Below are 19,565 nucleotides of genomic sequence, written 5' to 3'. Positions count from 1 at the left end.
TTTAAAACCTGTTCGCAAAGTCTGTAAAATCTGAAAAAATATACATTAATAATAACGATAAGACACTGTTTGAGATCAGACGGGACAAAGAACTTCACCAAATTTGGACGAGCACTTTATTTCCGTCTAGCGAATAGTCTCAACAAAACTTTATACAAAATATGTACAACGTTCAGCACAATTGTATGGTTGACTGAAGCAATAAAAAAACTGAACAAGTAATTCAGAAGGAACGTGATTGTTCACAGCAGCGTTGCTGAGAACGTAATTAGAACGAAGCGAAAAGAATCGAAATAGCTGAGAAAACCGGGTCCCACGACGCGCGACGTTTTCGTACCGATGCTAATTAACGATTGATTCGACGATCGATCAGAAGAGCGGATTTCTCTCTCCGTCGGAACGATGACCTGCTAATCGAAAATCTCGACCAATGGAATTCCACCAGGCAGGTCGATAATCGATCCGACGGCGACAGCCTACCGCGCGGCGCGCTGCTGATCGATCATCGATCTCGCGACGGCGAGCGGAGCAGCCAATCACTGGGCTGCGTGGTGGATCGTGCGTCACGATCTCGCGATACGCGCAGCCAATCCCAAACATTCCGCCCGCCTCGTCATTCATTGACGAAATTGAGAAGAATGAATGGGTTGGCAACGTGCGACGTAGTAAATGAACGATGAGACGCGAGTGAAAAAATGGAAGTTTACAGTGCTAATGATTGCCGAGATGGATACAATTAAAATGAAGTGAATAATGAGGTGAGTGAAACTACCCTAAGTAAATGATGTTGCTAGTTAATTGGTGACGCGAATTGTACAGTGCTTAACCTAAAATTGAAACGCGCTCGAAATTTCACAGATGAGAAGTGGAAGAGTCGCGTGATACGCCTGCCTCGGGTTCCCTTCCAGCATCTGTCTCAGCATCGTCCGGCGCTAGTAATGGAATTAGTTTGTGTACAGGCCTAAGAAATTGCGACTTGGCAGTACGAACAGTTGCGACTCGAATAGAAGAATCTGGTCCCGGGTGCACGTTTACTACGCGAGCGAGAGGCCATTGAGTGGGAGGAAGAAGTTCACTTTTTATAAGGCAGAGAGTTCCGGCCTTGATTAGTGCCTTGTCCCTTTGCCATTTGCCTCGAGTTTGCAGTGAATTTAAGTACTCCCGTGACCAGCGCTTCCAGAAATGTTGTTGCATTTGTTGCAATAATTGCCAACGAGCCAAGCGTGATGCTGGAAGGTCCTCGAGGTTGGGCTCCGGGATTGCGATGAGAGGTTCCCCGATCAAGAAGTGACCAGGCGTTAGCGCAACTGGATCCTCAGGGTCGTCTGACATAGGCAATAAAGGTCTGGAATTGAGACAAGCTTCGATACCCGTCAGAAGCGTGGTCAGCTCCTCGAAGGTCAATCTCTGCTCGCCAATGATTCTGCGGAGGTGATACTTAACGGACTTAACAGCTGCCTCCCAGAGTCCGCCGAAGTGAGGAGCGGAAGGAGGATTGAATCTCCAGGTAATTCCTTCTCTGGAAGCTGCGGCGAATGGGCCTCCTCCCTGTTTCTCCGATTGTCGTAGAAGGCCACGCAGTTCGTGGTTAGCGCCTACGAAGTTCCGTCCACAATCGCTGTAAAGTTCGGAGCAGCGACCACGCCGTGCAATGAAGCGTCGTAGAGCGGCCAAGAAGGTATCGGTGGACCCATCCGATGCAGCCTCCAGATGTACGGCCTTAGTGACGAGGCAAATAAATACGGCGATGTATCCCTTCGAGGTGCGCTGACCACGGCCACTACTGGATCTGAGCAGTATTGGTCCAGCATAGTCAATTCCAGATCTGTAAAAAGGACGACAAGGAGTTAGTCGTGGTAATGGAAGATTTCCCATTTTTGGTTGTACAGTTTGACCCTTCCAACGTATACAAGTGGTGCAATGTCTGATACAGGACTTGACCATATGACGACCCTTGAGGACCCAGCACTCTTGACGAAGAGTAGCGAGAGTCAGTTGAGTTCCCCCGTGGAGGCACCGCTTGTGCGCAGCGTCTACCCACAGCCTTGCCAAGGCAGAGTCGTCTGGAAGTATAGCGGGATGCTTCCTGTCGTAGGTGAGGTTGGTGACCTGGAGGCGGCCGCCAACGCGCAGTACTCCTTCAGGATCTAGGAAAGGACTGAGCTTTGCTAGCCGGCTCTTGGATGGCACCGGTTGGTTTTTCCGGAGGGCCCTGATGTCCTCCATGAAGTGTGCAGCTTGTTCCAGCTGCAATAGAGTGAGTTTACAAGATAGTATCTCGGAGGCAGTGAGAATTGACTCTGGTTTTCGTTGTCCAGGTCTCCAACGACGACACCAAGCCAGCACTCGGAGTAGGTGAGTCAGGTTAGAAAACCGCTCGATCAAGGAGCATGCAGATCCCTCTGGTCGGCGAGCCACGTGATGAATGAGTGGTTCAGTGGCTTCGGGGTGAGCTTCACTGCCCACGGTCTCCGGAAAGTGTCCGGATGAAGAAAGCCACTCGGGCCCCCTCCACCAAAGCTCGAAGTTTGTCATCTCGGTTGGATACAGACCCCTGGAAGCACAGTCTGCAGGGTTCTCCGCACTTCGTACATGATGCCACTTGGCTAGAGGCACCATCCTCTGGATTTCGGCGACTCGGTTGGCCACGTACGTCGGCCAACGAGATGGATGCCCCTGAATCCAGCTGAGTGTCACCGAGGAGTCGGACCAAAGATGTAGTCCGATATCCCGCAAGTCGAGCGCCTTGGTGATGTGGTCGGTGAGTTTGGCCAACAGGAACGCTGCACAGAGCTCAAGTCTCGGTAGTGAGACTCTCTTCAACGGAGCTACCTTAGATTTGGCGACGATGAGTGAAACGGTGGCAACTCCCCTCTCATCGAGGACTCGAGAGTAAACCACAGCCGCATAAGCTCGCTGGGAAGCATCAGCGAATCCGTGGATCTCGATAGTTGGATTGGAGCCACTGATACCCAGCCAGCGTGGGACTCGAATAGTTTGCAGCGTGGGCAGCTGCTGTTGAAACTTCTGCCAGATAAGTTCCTCCCTTTCTGGTAGAGGTGCATCCCAGTCAATCTTGAGGAGCCACAGAGACTGCATGAGAACCTTTGCGACTATAGTGACGGGAGCCAACCAGCCAAGGGGATCGAAGAGCTGTGCCGTCCCGCTGAGCACCGCTCGCTTAGTGTAGCCAGTGTTCCGAATCGAAGTGGCAGCGGAGATCTGAAAACAGTCAGAGGAAGGGAGCCATTGGATGCCCAGGACGCTGTGTAATGTGAGAGAGTCCCACTCGACGATTCCCTTCCGCTCGTCGATGGAGAGTCCTTCCAGAAGTTCCCGAGAGTTGGAGGCCCACTTCCTGAGTGGGAATCCGCCCGCCATGAGGAGCTCTCGGACCTCAAGTTGTTTCAGACGAGCCTCTGGAACGGAGTCAGCTCCGGTGAGGACATCGTCCATGTATATGTCCCTCAGTACGGTGTGGGAGCCTCGTGGATACCGTAGCTCTTCCAGTTGGGCGAGTTGGTGAAGACATCGGATTGCCAGGTAAGGTGCACAGGCAAGTCCGTAGGTTACAGTGTTGAGCTCGTAATCTAGTAGGTTTTCCCTCCTTCCAGATCTCCACACGATCCGCTGCCACCTTCGGTCTTCAGGATAGACGAGAATCTGCCGATACATTTTCTCGATATCGGCTGAGAACACGAATCGGTGTCGCCGCCATCTCAGAAGTACGTCAGCGAGATTAGGCAGTAGATTAGGACCCCGAAGAAGGAAATCATTGAGTGACTTCCCATTAGAAGAAGGCATTGAGCCGTTGAAAACTACTCGTAGTTTGGTAGTCTTGCTGCTCTCCCGCAGCACTCCGTGATGAGGAAGATAATAGGAGTTACAACCGGAAGAAGGTGGAGTCGACGACATGTGCCCTAGTGCCTCGTAGGTGGTCAGGAAGTCTTGATAAGCGATCCTGAACTCTTCAGAGCGTCGGAACCTGGAGCTTAGACCATCAAGAGTTTTCACGGCGGTGTGTCGTGAGTTTCCCAACTCTGGAGTGTCCTTGAACGGCAGACGCACTATGAAGCGACCATCAGGTAGACGGGCGTAAGTGGTGGAGAAGTGTTCCTCAGCTCGGATGTCGTCTTCCGTGCCAGGAATCGCTGCCTCGACTTCCTCCTGCTCCCAGAACCTCGATAAGGAAGCCATAAGTTCCTGGTCTACCCTGCTGTGAAGTACTGGAGCCTCAGCGCGATCACCCGAACAGTTAGAGTTCGACGGTCCAGATCCTCCGGTCAGAATCCAGCCGAAGTGGGTCTCCTGAGCGAGTGGAGTGTGTGTCGGCCCTTTCTTGACGCCTTCCAAGAGTATGAGGTCGTAGGACTCGGCTCCTAGGAGGATGTCTACAGGATCGGTATGGTGATAGATAGGATCGGCGAGTTTCAATCCCTTAACGTGGGGCCAGGAGCTGGGAGAGGGTAGATTTCGAGGTTGGTACTTGGAGAGTTCGGGAAGAATGTAGGCAGGAACCTCGAAGATTCTCTTTTGCTCGTGATGAGGAGCAATTGCGAGAACAGTCTTCCCCCGAGTGAACTGCGCTCTGGATTTTCCAACGCCACGAAGAGGAATCCTAGCCTGACTTCTTTGGAGGCCGAGTCGTTGAGCCAGAGCTTCTGAGACTAAGGAAACCTCACTGCCGGGATCGATGAGTACACGAGCGAGGCTGCTTTGTCCGAGTGGGCCTAGAACTGCAGCACGCAGGTCCCAGCTGCATTATTCTCCTGTCGAGATGGAACTGCGTCGTGTATCAGCGTGTGATGCTTGCCTTCACATCGCTGACATCGCTTCGGGGACTTGCAATCATTAACTTGGTGGTTGCCAAGGCAGTTGAAGCAGATGTTTAATGTACGAACAGCGTCCTTTCGTTCAGAAGGTGACTTATCACGGAATTGCTTGCAGTGTTGAATGAAGTGTTGATCCTGGCAAAGGCTGCAGGATCTTCCCGAGGGGCTGGCCTTGGAAACTTGATGAACCTTGAAGCTCTTGGTTGCAGTCTTCTTGATCGTTGCTGACTCTCTTTCCGGCGGAGCTTCCAGTTCTTCGCAGGTTTGTATGCGCCCGAGCATAAACTCCCTCAACTGCTCCATAGTGGGAATGTCCTTTGATAACTTGACAAAATCCTCCCACTCACGTCGTGACTGTTGATCCAACCGTTGGGTGGTTAATTCAACGATCCAGTCTTCGGCGTTGTTCACAGGTCTGTCAAGGTTTATGAGGGCATCGACGGCATCAAACGTTTCGTCGAAAAGTCGCTGCAATTCGACGGCGGATTCCTTGCGAACTGGAGATAGCTTCGAAAGGAGTCTGATCTGGGCTTGGACCAGCTTTCGACGGTTCTCATAGCGGTTTTCAAGTTTCTCCCACGCGACCTGGAAGTTTTCGGCAGTCGTCTTGACATTTTTAAGTAAGGCTGCGGCCTTAGGAAAAGTACAAAGTGATTTTAACCGCTGTGCGTTTGAAAACGTGAATACAACACAATGGCTGACCTTGTCAGTAATCAGCAACTCATCGGCCAACGGATTTCCCGACTCGTTTCAAACATCAAAAAACGGGGAAAGGCCAATATTTCGCTTGGATTACTTCAATCTGGCCTGACTACCCTCCAAGAACTATGGTCCGATTATCGAAGGGGAGATTCCGCCATCAGAGCCGCTACTGAAAAGGATCCTAAATTAAAGGAAAGTGCATACATCCAGGACGACGAGTACGAAGAAGTGCAACTGGTCCACATGGAACAGACTGGATTGCTGAGAGACATGATTTCGGACCTCAGGGCATCAGCGACCGTTAAAGAATCTCCGAATTCAAACTCAACGGTCGTCGAGACGGGCACTCAGAGGTCGCGCGCCGTGTTGCCAAAAATGCCTCTCCCATCTTTTGACGGACAATACAAGGACTGGCCGTCCTTTCGCGACTTGTTTACATCACTGATAATCAAGGACCCTACTCTTTCGCCTGTAGAACGTCTGCATTATCTTAAAACCTGCATGAAGGGTAGCGCCGCAGCCTTACTTAAAAATGTCAAGACGACTGCCGAAAACTTCCAGGTCGCGTGGGAGAAACTTGAAAACCGCTATGAGAACCGTCGAAAGCTGGTCGAAGCCCAGATCAGACTCCTTTCGAAGCTATCTCCAGTTCGCAAGGAATCCGCCGTCGAATTGCAGCGACTTTTCGACGAAACGTTTGATGCCGTCGATGCCCTCATAAACCTTGACAGACCTGTGAACAACGCCGAAGACTGGATCGTTGAATTAACCACCCAACGGTTGGATCAACAGTCACGACGTGAGTGGGAGGATTTTGTCAAGTTATCAAAGGACATTTCCACTATGGAGCAGTTGAGGGAGTTTATGCTCGGGCGCATACAAACCTGCGAAGAACTGGAAGCTCCGCCGGAAAGAGAGTCAGCAACGATCAAGAAGACTGCAACCAAGAGCTTCAAGGTTCATCAAGTTTCCAAGGCCAGCCCCTCGGGAAGATCCTGCAGCCTTTGCCAGGATCAACACTTCATTCAACACTGCAAGCAATTCCGTGATAAGTCACCTTCTGAACGAAAGGACGCTGTTCGTACATTAAACATCTGCTTCAACTGCCTTGGCAACCACCAAGTTAATGATTGCAAGTCCCCGAAGCGATGTCAGCGATGTGAAGGCAAGCATCACACGCTGATACACGAAGCAGTTCCTTCTCGACAGAAGAATAATGCAGCTGGGACCTGCGTGCAGCAGGTATCTACTCACGTGAGTAACGCTTCGGTGATTCTCGGTACCGCTCGTGTTTTAGTTCTAGGCCCACTCGGACAAAGCAGCCTCGCTCGCGTACTCATCGATCCCGGCAGTGAGGTTTCCTTAGTCTCAGAAGCTCTTGCTCAACGACTCGGACTCCAAAGAAGTCAGGCTAGGATTCCTCTTCGTGGCGTTGGAAAATCCAGAGCGCAGTTCACTCGGGGGAAGACTGTTCTCGCAATTGCTCCTCATCACGAGCAAAAGAGAATCTTCGAGGTTCCTGCCTACATTCTTCCCGAACTCTCCAAGTACCAACCTCGAAATCTACCCTCTCCCAGCTCCTGGCCCCACGTTAAGGGATTGAAACTCGCCGATCCTATCTATCACCATACCGATCCTGTAGACATCCTCCTAGGAGCCGAGTCCTACGACCTCATTCTCTTGGAAGGCGTCAAGAAAGGGCCGACACACACTCCAGTCGCTCAGGAGACCCACTTCGGCTGGATTCTGACCGGAGGATCTGGACCGTCGAACTCTAACTGTTCGTCTGATCGCGCTGAGGCTCCAGTACTTCACAGCAGGGTAGACCAGGAACTTATGGCTTCCTTATCGAGGTTCTGGGAGCAGGAGGAAGTCGAGGCAGCGATTCCTGGCACGGAAGACGACATCCGAGCTGAGGAACACTTCTCCACCACTTACGCCCGTCTACCTGATGGTCGCTTCATGGTGCGTCTGCCGTTCAAGGACACTCCAGAGTTGGGAAACTCACGACACACCGCCGTGAAAACTATTGATGGTCTAAGCTCCAGGTTCCGACGCTCTGAAGAGTTCAGGCTCGCTTATCAAGACTTCCTGACCACCTACGAGGCACTAGGGCACATGTCGTCGACTCCACCTTCTTCCGGTTGTAACTCCTATTATCTTCCTCATCACGGAGTGCTGCGGGAGAGGAGCAAGACTACCAAACTACGAGTAGTCTTCAACGGCTCAATGCCTTCTTCTAATGGGAAGTCACTCAATGATTTCCTTCTTCGGGGTCCTAATCTACTGCCTAATCTCGCTGACGTACTTCTGAGATGGCGGCGACACCGATTCGTGTTCTCAGCCGATATCGAGAAAATGTATCGGCAGATTCTCGTCCATCCTGAAGACCGAAGGTGGCAGCGGATCGTGTGGAGATCTGGAAGGAGGGAAAACCTACTAGATTACTAGCTCAACACTGTAACCTACGGACTTGCCTGTGCACCTTACCTGGCAATCCGATGTCTTCACCAACTCGCCCAACTGGAAGAGCTACGGTATCCACGAGGCTCCCACACCGTACTGAGGGACATATACATGGACGATGTCCTCACCGGAGCTGACTCCCTTCCAGAGGCTCGTCTGAAACAACTTGAGTTCCGAGAGCTCCTCATGGCGGGCGGATTCCCACTCAGGAAGTGGGCCTCCAACTCTCGGGAACTTCTGGAAGGACTCTCCATCGACGAGCGGAAGGGAATCGTCGAGTGGGACTCTCTCACATTACACAGCGTCCTAGGCATCCAATGGCTCCCTTCCTCTGACTGTTTTCAGATCTCCGCTGCCACTTCGATTCGGAACACTGGCTACACTAAGCGAGCGGTGCTCAGCGGGACGGCACAGCTCTTCGATCCCCTTGGCTGGTTGGCTCCCGTCACTATAGTCGCAAAGGTTCTCATGCAGTCTCTGTGGCTCCTCAAGATTGACTGGGATGCACCTCTACCAGAAAGGGAGGAACTCATCTGGCAGAAGTTTCAACAGCAGCTGCCCACGCTGCAAACTATTCGAGTCCCACGCTGGCTGGGTATCAGTGGCTCCAATCCAACTATCGAGATCCACGGATTCGCTGATGCTTCCCAGCGAGCTTATGCGGCTGTGGTTTACTCTTGAGTCCTCGATGAGAGGGGAGTTGCCACCGTTTCACTCATCGTCGCCAAATCTAAGGTAGCTCCGTTGAAGAGAGTCTCACTACCGAGACTTGAGCTCTGTGCAGCGTTCCTGTTGGCCAAACTCACCGACCACATCACCAAGGCGCTCGACTTGCGGGATATCGGACTACATCTTTGGTCCGACTCCTCGGTGACTCTCAGCTGGATTCAGGGGCATCCATCTCGTTGGCCGACGTACGTGGCCAACCGAGTCGCCGAAATCCAGAGGATGGTGCCTCTAGCCAAGTGGCATCATGTACGAAGTGCTGAGAACCCGGCAGACTGTGCTTCCAGGGGTCTGTATCCAACCGAGATGACAAACTTCGAGCTTTGGTGGAGGGGGCCCGAGTGGCTTTCTTCATCCGGACACTTTCCGGAGACCGTGGGCAGTGAAGCTCACCCCGAAGCCACTGAACCATTCATTCATCACGTGGCTCGCCGACCAGAGGGATCTGCATGCTCCTTGATCGAGCGGTTTTCTAACCTGACTCACCTACTCCGAGTGCTGGCTTGGTGTCGTCGTTGGAGACCTGGACAACGAAAACCAGAGTCAATTCTCACTGCCTCCGAGATACTATCTTGTAAACTCACTCTATTGCAGCTGGAACAAGCTGCACACTTCATGGAGGACATCAGGGCCCTCCGGAAAAACCAACCGGTGCCATCCAAGAGCCGGCTAGCAAAGCTCAGTCCTTTCCTAGATCCTGAAGGAGTACTGCGCGTTGGCGGCCGCCTCCAGGTCACCAACCTCACCTACGACAGGAAGCATCCCGCTATACTTCCAGACGACTCTGCCTTGGCAAGGCTGTGGGTAGACGCTGCGCACAAGCGGTGCCTCCACGGGGGAACTCAACTGACTCTCGCTACTCTTCGTCAAGAGTGCTGGGTCCTCAAGGGTCGTCACATGGTCAAGTCCTGTATCAGACATTGCACCACTTGTATACGTTGGAAGGGTCAAACTGCACAACCAAAAATGGGAAATCTTCCATTACCACGACTAACTCCTTGTCGTCCTTTTTACAGATCTGGAATTGACTATGCTGGACCAATACTGCTCAGATCCAGTAGTGGCCGTGGTCAGCGCACCTCGAAGGGATACATCGCCGTATTCATTTGCCTCGTCACTAAGGCCATACATCTGGAGGCTGCATCGGATGGGTCCACCGATACCGTCTTGGCCGCTCTACGACGCTTCATTGCACGGCGTGGTCGCTGCTCCGAACTTTACAGCGATTGTGGACGGAACTTCGTAGGCGCTAACCACGAACTGCGTGGCCTTCTACGACAATCGGAGAAACAGGGAGGAGGCCCATTCGCCGCAGCTTCCAGAGAAGGAATTACCTGGAGATTCAATCCTCCTTCCGCTCCTCACTTCGGCGGACTCTGGGAGGCAGCTGTTAAGTCCGTTAAGTATCACCTCCGCAGAATCATTGGCGAGCAGAGATTGACCTTCGAGGAGCTGACCACGCTTCTGACGGGTATCGAAGCTTGTCTCAATTCCAGACCTTTATTGCCTATGTCAGACGACCCTGAGGATCCAGTTGCGCTAACGCCTGGTCACTTCTTGATCGGGGAACCTCTCATCGCAATCCCGGAGCCCAACCTCGAGGACCTTCCAGCATCACGCTTGTCTCGTTGGCAATTATTGCAACAAATGCAACAACATTTCTGGAAGCGCTGGTCACGGGAGTACTTAAATTCACTGCAAACTCGAGGCAAATGGCAAAGGGACAAGGCACTAATCAAGGCCGGAACCCTCTGCCTTATAAAAAGTGAACTTCTTCCTCCCACTCAATGGCCTCTCGCTCGCGTAGTAAACGTGCACCCGGGACCAGATTCTTCTATTCGAGTCGCAACTGTTCGTACTGCCAAGTCGCAATTTCTTAGGCCTGTACACAAACTAATTCCATTACTAGCGCCGAACGATGCTGAGACAGATGCTGGAAGGGAACCGGAGGCAGGCGTATCACGCGACTCTTCCACTTCTCATCTGTGAAATTTCGAGCGCGTTTCAATTTTAGGTTAAGCACTGTTCAATTCGCGTCACCAATTAACTAGCAACATCATTTACTTAGGGTAGTTTCACTCACCTCATTATTCACTTCATTTTAATTGTATCCATCTCGGCAATCATTAGCACTGTAAACTTCCATTTTTTCACTCGCGTCTCATCGTTCATTTACTACGTCGCACGTTGCCAACCCATTCATTCTTCTCAATTTCGTCAATGAATGACGAGGCGGGCGGAATGTTTGGGATTGGCTGCGCGTATCGCGAGATCGTGACGCACGATCCACCACGCAGCCCAGTGATTGGCTGCTTCGCTCGCCGTCGCGAGATCGATGATCGATCAGCAGCGCGCCGCGCGATAGGCTGTCGCCGTCGGATCGATTATCGACCTGCCTGGTGGAATTCCATTGGTCGAGATTTTCGATTAGCAGGTCATCGTTCCGACGGAGAGAGAAATCCGCTCTTCTGATCGATCGTCGAATCAATCGTTAATTAGCATCGGTACGAAAACGTCGCGCGTCGTGGGACCCGGTTTTCTCAGCTATTTCGATTCTTTTCGCTTCGTTCTAATTACGTTCTCAGCAACGCTGCTGTGAACAATCACGTTCCTTCTGAATTACTTGTTCAGTTTTTTTATTGCTTCAGTCAACCATACAATTGTGCTGAACGTTGTACATATTTTGTATAAAGTTTTGTTGAGACTATTCGCTAGACGGAAATAAAGTGCTCGTCCAAATTTGGTGAAGTTCTTTGTCCCGTCTGATCTCAAACATCCGACATAAAAATTTAAACGTGGCACTGCGAGAACTTCAATGTCGTATCACACTTGAATTTAATTCGAGTTGATTCCTTCATGCGAGCCACTCGTTTCGTGCGAGTACTCGACTCGTCTCGCACTCGGCTCGCACTTTTGAGCTCGCCTGCAGCCCTAAATTGCTGACGCATACGCTTGCCACGGACTCTCAGACGTGTACGTAGTATGTACATACAGGCAAAATTGAATGCAGTGGGAACTCCAGTTTTTCGCGAATATATCGTAAAATAAGACCGAGCAGCGGTAACATATGTAGGGAAAAGTGGTTCAGAATGTTGAATGGCACAACATATTATATTTAAATGGTAACATAATCGGGGTGAATCAAAGTAGTCATTGTTACCTGTAGGTTATTAAATAGTTTTTGCATTTGTTAAACAGCATTTTTTAATTAATTTTCATTGATAATGTTTTTTTTAAACAAAATTGTTTAAATATCTATTTTGTATAATGTTATATTTTATTTAATGTTTTTACAAATAGGGGGGATCGAGAAAAAATTTATATAATAATTTTATTTTACCAATATTAATATTGTTTAATTATTTAATTCCTTTGTAACCGGGTAAGATGGTGAAAAGTGTCCTTGAGCCGAATTTTATGCCCGATGGATCATTCGACTATTTTTTTTTAATTGATTGACTCTTTGTTTTTTATTTTTGACTATACTATACTATAATAAAAGATAATGGAACATCGAAAATTGGTCTTTCTATATATGCTTTACTTTTACAAGTATCGGAACATCTGCTTTCCTCACTGAATGTTAGAGAAGGCAAATAATTGCTTTTTAATTGATTCCATCGACCATATACTTCGTCTCAAGGGCAAAAACGAGTATATAGCCGCAAGTGTCCCCTTTACGGACCTGTTTTTAAAAAGGTTGATAATTTAAAGTTGTCAAAATTAAAATTATCTTATATGAACGCTGCATCGCGATATTCAGCCTCGGACGGCCGCCAGCGCGCGGTATAGCCGCTGGACGGCTACGTTTGCCACCCTCCGTGTACTTTCTTGTATGCGATCGCAAGAGGATTTACCTTCGTGAAGATTTACGAAGAGGACGTGTCGTCACGGAAGACGGAAGAATCCTTTCATTTGTGGAAGACAACAAAAAACAAGTGCATAAGTCAAGAAAGAAGACTGCAGCCCCAAATCGAAGAGTCAAGATGAAGGGGTGAATGATAGTTCGGCGACAGGCGAAGCAGCGTTCACTTGAAATAATTTTAATTTCGCGATTTTTTTAAGTATCACCATTTTCAAAAACAGATCTGTAAAGGGGAGATCATATCCTTACAACAAGTTTTTTTTTTGTATTCTATTTGCAGAAGACAGCAGTTAGCAAAGCTTGCCACGGAGAAACATTGTACAGCAGCGGAAAATGCAGTACCGGTATCAAGTGCACTTGAAGAGGAAATGGTGTGGGACACAAACATCGAAAATTTCATGGCAGTGCCCAAAGGAATCGAAGAAGTAACATGCGACATTGTTCCGGCCGATCTAGACCCGGCTGATCCGCTCCAACCGACATCGCGTAGTCGAGCGGATGACGTCACGTCTGCCGCTCGACCCCCCACTTCGCGATACGCCGAACGCGTGATTTTGGGTTACGCACCTGCTGATCGAGATCACCAGATCACTGTTAACGGCCACCGCGGATCTACCTTCGCTACACCGCTCTCGCGTAACAAGTCGAATTATTCATTCGTGGCACCGCATTCTCACATCATTTAATGTATCTCATTGTTGTGTGTTGTTGAGTGCGCTCATTAAACGTGTGTGTGAAACAACGTGTACTAGCTGCAATTTGTAACCCACTGACTCCCACTGATCCTCGTATCCGATCTCCAACATTTTTTGGTCCTTCGAGCCGGATAGATCGGCGGCTTTCAACATCTAAATTCGAGATCATTCGTGGGTGAACACTGTGGTGAAAACGCATCAATAAACGCGTGTGCGGTTCGCAAGAATCGTGCACTGTACATTCAAATCGGCTCGTTAACCGTCAGCAACCGCTCGCGGAGTTGGTGTTTGTGTCGCGCTGGCTTGTTTCGTGACCTTGCGTTCGGTACAACACCGGTAATTCAAACTGACAATGGCCAACACACTCTTCGCCAGACAAGTCGAACTGTACGAGACCATCGCGGAAATCCTCAGCAATCTACCGACGAAGAATATGGACATCGTCACAGCGGCTTACATACAGACCCGGTATGAGGCTCTCTTCCGCAACTGGGATGAATTCCGTGCAAACCATGCAAATCTCCTCGAGCTCTGTATGAACCAACGAAAAACGCATGATTATTTCGTCCGGGATCTGTGGGAAGAATGTGAAGAACTGGTCATCGACACTGACGACGCGCTGCGCACCATACGCAAGAAGCTCACAACCCGCGCCTCCGCCTCAACCGATGAGCACCATACGTCGCAGCACGACGCATTCAACCTCACCCCCGCCTCAACATCCATGGAGTCAGCACCGACAGGCGAGCCAACATCCGTAGCCGCTCATCAAGTCACTCCAGCCTCGTCCGATGGTACTGCTGCTCCGTCCGATGCTCCTGACCACAGCACTCGTCGAAGTCATCGCCGCCACCGAGGACCGCCTCCAGGAGCACGTCCTGACTTACACCGCTTGCGCGTCCGCTCTTATGTTCTCGCGTCTCCACTCTCGCGAGTGCGTGCCTCCACTTGTGCGCGTTCGCGCCTCCGCTCTCGCGCTCCTGCGCTCCCGTGTCTCCGCTCACGCACTCGTGCACTCTTGAGCCTCCGCGATTGCACTCTCGGGCCTCCGCGTTTACACTCTCGGACTTCCGCGATTGCACTTTCGGGTCGCTGCGTTTGCTCTCTCGAGCCTTCGCCCGTGCGCTCTGCGTCTCCGCTCGTGCGCTCGTGCGCATCCGCCATCTCGCAACCAAGCTTCCGCGCTCCCGCAGTTGCGCTTTCGTTCCTTCGCTCGTGCGCCATCGCGCCTCCGCTTTCGTGTTCTCGCACCTCCGCTTGTGCGATCTTACGCCTCCGCTCGTGCTCCATTGCGTCTCCGCCTTCGTGCTCTCGAACCTCCGTTTGGACGATCTTGCGGCTCCGCTTGTGCGCCATCGCGCCTTCGATCGCGCGCTCTCGCATCTCCGCTTCCGCGCGTCCGCTCGATTGCTCTCGCGCCTGCATTCGTGCGCCTTCGTGCCTCCGCTCTTCCACCATCGTGTCTCCGGTAGTGCGCTCTCGCGCCTCCGCTAACGTGATCTCGCACCTTCGCTCGAGCGCTCCTGCGCCACCGCACTCGTGCGCTCACGCGCATCCGCTCTCGTGCGCCCACGCGCGTGCACTCTCGTGCACCCACGCGCTTGCGCTCTCGCGCGCTCCAGTGCCACCGCTCTCGTGCGCTCATGCGCCTCCGCTCTCGTGCGCCCACGCGCCTCCGCTCTCGTTCGCTCACGCGCTTCCGCTCTCGTTCATCCGCTCTAGTGCTCTCGCACCTCTGCTTGTGCGCTCTTACACTTCCGCTCGTGCGTCTTCACGCCTCCGCTCGCGCGCTATCGCGCCTCCGTGTTCGCGCTCTCACACCGCCGCTTGTGGGCTCTTACGCCTCCGCTCGTGAGCCACCGCGCCTCCGCTTTCGTATTCTCGCACCTCCGCTTGTGGGATCTTGCGCCTCCGCTCATTCGCCTCCGTTCATGCGCTGTCGCGCCTTCGCTCTCGCGCCGACTCTCTCGCGCCTTCACTCTCGCGCTCTGGCACTATCACCCTCCGCTCTGGTGCTCTCGCACCTCCGCTTGTACACTCTCGTGCCTCCGCAGATGCGCTTTCGTGCCTCCGATCGCGTGTTCTCGCGTCTCCACTTCCGCGCGTCCGCTCGATTGCTCTTGCGCCTCCACTCCGCTTTCATGCTCCCGCACCTCCGCTTGTGCGCGGTTTCGCCTCCGCTTTCGAGCTCTCGCACCTCCGCTTGTGCGCTACTGCTTCTCCGCTTGTGCGCTTACTCCTATGCTCGCGCACTCTCGCGCATCCGCTCGTGCGCTTTCGTGCCCTCACTCACGCGCCTCCGCTCATGCACTCTTGCGCCGCCGCCATCTCGCTACCAAGCTTCAGCGCTCGCGATCTTGCGCTCTCGTGCCTCCGCTTTCGCGCCTACGCTCACCAGCTCTTACGATCTTGTGCATCCGTTCGTGCGCTCACGCGACTCCGCCATCGTGCCTCCGCTCGTGCCCTTTCGCGTCTCCGCTCATGCACTCTTGCGCCGCCTCTATCTCGCCACCAAGCTTCAGCGCTCGCGGCCTTGCGCTCTCATACCTCAGCTCGTGTGCTCTCGCGCCTCCACCTCGTACCTCCGTTGTCGTACTGTCGCTCGCTATATTCAACAACCCCGCGTCTATTGCCGAGACTGCGTCTCGGCAAGGGGGGGAGTAATGTTCCGGCCGATCTAGACCCGGCTGATCCGCTCCAACCGACATCGCGTAGTCGAGCGGATGACGTCACGTCTGCCGCTCGACCCCCCACTTCGCGATACGCCGAACGCGTGATTTTGGGTTACGCACCTGCTGATCGAGATCACCAGATCACTGTTAACGGCCACCGCGGATCTACCTTCGCTACACCGCTCTCGCGTAACAAGTCGAATTATTCATTCGTGGCACCGCATTCTCACATCATTTAATGTATCTCATTGTTGTGTGTTGTTGAGTGCGCTCATTAAACGTGTGTGTGAAACAACGTGTACTAGCTGCAATTTGTAACCCACTGACTCCCACTGATCCTCGTATCCGATCTCCAACATGCAGGCAGAAACTGCCACCGACGAAGAGGAGTACTTCGTAGTGGAAGAAATAATATTCGACGCGCAGGCAGAAACTGCCACCGACGAAGAGGAGCACTTCGTCGTGGAAGAAGTAACATGCGACGTGCAGGCAGAAACTGCCACCGACGAAGTGGAAATGGTGTGCGACGCAAACACCGAAAATTTCATGGCAGAGTCCATAAGAAACAAAGAAGTAACATGCGACGTGCAGGCAGAAACTGCCACCGACGAAGTGGAAATGGTGTACGACGCGAACACCGAAAATTTCATGGCAGAGTCCATAGATAACAAAGAAGTAACATGCGACGTGCAGGCAGAAACTGCCACCGACGAAGAGGAGTACTTCGTCGTAGAAAAAGAAACGACGACCGAACCAGTGGAAGTATCATCCCTTTCGGAAGGGTTGAGCATAGCTGACATGCGCCACGTCTTTCACCAGGTACAGGAGGCAAGCGAGCATTCGAAAAAATACGGATGTACAACCAAGAATCTGCAAATAGAAAAGATGTTTAGATCGGGCTTGGAAACAACTATGGTTCTGAAATGCACGATGTGCGATCATAGAGCAAATGTCCGTAGCCAACGTGGTGATACTAAAGCGATGAACATCAACCACGGTGTAGTCGCCGGAACAATAACCACCGGAGGCGGATACGCACAAGCGGAAGAATTTTTGGCGGCCCTGAACATCCCCATGATGAGCAAGAAAAAATATCAGAGTTGTCATGACGTCGTCGTCCTTAAAGTAATTGCTGCTGCGGAAAAGGTAATGTTAGCAGCGGCCGCAGAGGAGATAAGACTAGCCATTGAAAGAGGCGATGTCATAAACGGAATTCCACATATTCCTGTCGTGTGTGACGGAACCTGGATGAAGAGGTCTTACCGAACAGGAAAATATGACTCCATAGCTGGTGTCGGCGTGATAATAGGCTATTACACGAAGAAAGTTTTATTCGTGGGAGTCAGGAATAAAGACTGCAGCATTTGTCGTGAAGCGTCGAAGAAGGATCAAGAACCGCGGGAACACGAATGTTTCAAGAATTGGAGCAGAAACGAAACGTCCACCAAAATGGAGAGCGACACCATCGCAGAAGGCTTCAGGACAAGTATTGAAAAACGAGGATTGATATATTCGACGATCATTGGTGACGGCGACAGCAGCGTCTACAAAACAATTCTGGACTGTGATCCATACAAGACGTTGGTTCGCGTGAAGAAAATAGAATGCACGAATCATTTGTTGCGCAATTTCTGCAACAAAATGAAAGAAATTGTGAAGAAGACTCCAGCCGGGTACTACAGGCGAATCGTGGAAGCATGTATTCGGCGGATGCGAACGGGAATTGTGAAAGCTGCAGAACAGAGCCAATGAGGATTTGCCGCTAGCAGAGAAGATAAGGAAGTTATATGAAGATATAACGAATGTACCCAGTCATGTTTTTGGAGAGCACAAACGGTGCAACGAAATAAGATACTTCTGCGATGGGACACCGAAGGAAGATGAAGAAAACATTGTTCCAGATTTAACGAACATAGGAGTGTATCAACAGATAGAGGATATCATTGGACGCCTGGCGGCGCATGCAGAGAGTCTCCTCTATCTGACCAAGAATAACATGGTGGAGAGCTTCAATTCCATAATCCCGAAGTACACTGGCGGAAAGAGATTACATTTCGGCCAAAGGGGATCATACACTGCAAGATGTCACGCTGCTGTAATTCAGTACAACACGAAGGATGTATTGTCTTGTTTACAGAGAGAGTTTCAAAACGAGCCGCCAAAAGTTTTGCTAAAGATGGAGGAACGACGCAGAAAGAGAGTCTTGGCAAATAACCAAAGACAGAGGACTACGAAGAGAACATGCAACAAGTTCCGTGCAACGAAAGATGCTGATTACGGACCAAATGCACAGGCGCCAGACATGGAGGAACCTATATATATTCTAGCAAGGGAAAATCATTTGAAAATGCTAAGCGATTGGCAAAAGGATAGGGACAACGTTCAGCGGAATACAGTTGGACAATGGAAAAGCGCAGAGTGGCTGATGAAAAAGTCAAAACTTTTGACAGCGTCCAACTTTGGCGTAGTGTGCAGCCGACTGAAAGGAACGCTGTGTAAAAAGCTGGTAGAGAATCTGCTCTACCCACGCATGCTAGACGAGAATCTTGCCATAAGATACGGACGGAAGTACGAACATACTGCTCGCGAAGAATTGGCGAGTAGGGAAGGTATAACCATAGAAGAATGCGGCCTTTTCATCGACGCATCGATACCCTATTTGGGAGCATCACCAGATGGTTTGATCGACGACGACGGAATAGTCGAAATAAAATGCCCGTACACTGCGGAAAATGTAACGCCAGAAGAGGCAATACAAAGCGTACAAGCCGTCAAGACGATGTTTACAGATAGTACGGGTACCGCATTGCGCAAAACACACAGGTACTTCTACCAAGTGCAAGGACAATTGCACATAACGGGCAGAAAGTACTGCATATTTTGTGTGTGGACAAGGAAAGGTATAAAATCAATTCGAGTTGATAGAGACGACGATTTTTGGAAACTTCAAATGGAGCCAAAATTGTCGCGCTTTTATCTAAATTGTATGCTGCCCGAATTAGTCGACCCCAGACGTCATAGACGCAGGCCCATTCGGGAGCCTCAATATCTTCTTGACGAACATGCAGAATTAATGAGAAAAAGAGTTGCAACTGTCCGACGTCGAGTTGCACGTACTCGTGCAAGGCCACCGCCTTGAGCAGCTGGTGACAAAATATTGTAAAGTTATTACAATCCGACGTCGAGCTGAACACTTGCAAACAGGTGTTCACAATCGCTGATACATTTCAGTGATTGAAAACAGGATACTTTGGGATTATCCCGTCGACCTATCGCGCCATCATAATGAAAAGCAAGTTCCAAAATAAATAATATAATTAATAATAATTTAATAATAATTTCGTGTTTGGGGGGTGAAAATGGTCGACGGGATAATTCCAAAGTACCGAAAACAGTTGCAACCTTCCGACGTCGAGTTAAACGTACTCGTACAAGGCCACTGACTCGATCAGCTGGCGACAAAACATTGTAAAGTGATTACAATCCGACGTCGAGCTGTACACTTGCAAACAAGTGTGCAGAATTGCAGTTCCGCAAAAATATCGAAATTAATTAAAATATATTTTTCAGAGTACAGATTCCCATATGGTGACGATGACCGAAACGA

The 19,565-nt window shown here is 50.9% G+C and overlaps 4 protein-coding genes across 4 annotated transcripts; 3 read left to right on the top strand and 1 right to left on the bottom strand.

Moving 5' to 3' along the window:
- Positions 1-852: 852 nt before the first annotated feature.
- LOC143220055 (uncharacterized) lies at positions 853-5,446 on the bottom strand. Its single transcript, XM_076445800.1, has 3 exons — positions 5,413-5,446; positions 4,829-5,329; positions 853-4,736 (listed from the first exon to the last, which is right to left on the bottom strand). The coding sequence occupies exons 1-3, from the start codon at positions 5,444-5,446 to the stop codon at positions 853-855; spliced, it is 4,419 nt and encodes a 1,472-aa protein (XP_076301915.1).
- Positions 5,447-5,525: 79 nt separating this feature from the next.
- Positions 5,526-7,795, top strand: LOC143220054 (uncharacterized). The gene is made up of 2 exons (XM_076445799.1): positions 5,526-7,680; positions 7,785-7,795. Exons 1-2 carry the CDS (start codon positions 5,526-5,528, stop codon positions 7,793-7,795), a joined length of 2,166 nt encoding a protein of 721 aa, XP_076301914.1.
- A 391-nt stretch (positions 7,796-8,186) lies between these two features.
- Positions 8,187-10,715, top strand: LOC143220053 (uncharacterized). Its single transcript, XM_076445798.1, has 2 exons — positions 8,187-8,595; positions 8,785-10,715. Exons 1-2 carry the CDS (start codon positions 8,187-8,189, stop codon positions 10,713-10,715), a joined length of 2,340 nt encoding a protein of 779 aa, XP_076301913.1.
- A 5,600-nt stretch (positions 10,716-16,315) lies between these two features.
- LOC143220051 (uncharacterized) lies at positions 16,316-17,716 on the top strand. The gene has a single exon (XM_076445797.1). It carries the CDS (start codon positions 16,316-16,318, stop codon positions 17,708-17,710), a length of 1,395 nt encoding a protein of 464 aa, XP_076301912.1. The 3' UTR covers positions 17,711-17,716.
- The last annotated feature ends 1,849 nt before the right edge of the window (positions 17,717-19,565 follow it).

Source organism: Lasioglossum baleicum, unplaced genomic scaffold (assembly GCF_051020765.1).
Source record: "Lasioglossum baleicum unplaced genomic scaffold, iyLasBale1 scaffold0151, whole genome shotgun sequence".
In the NCBI taxonomy this organism is placed as follows: domain Eukaryota; kingdom Metazoa; phylum Arthropoda; class Insecta; order Hymenoptera; family Halictidae; genus Lasioglossum; species Lasioglossum baleicum.
The sequence above is the reverse complement of the archived record's forward strand: the minus strand, read 5'-3'. Positions and strand labels throughout refer to the sequence as shown.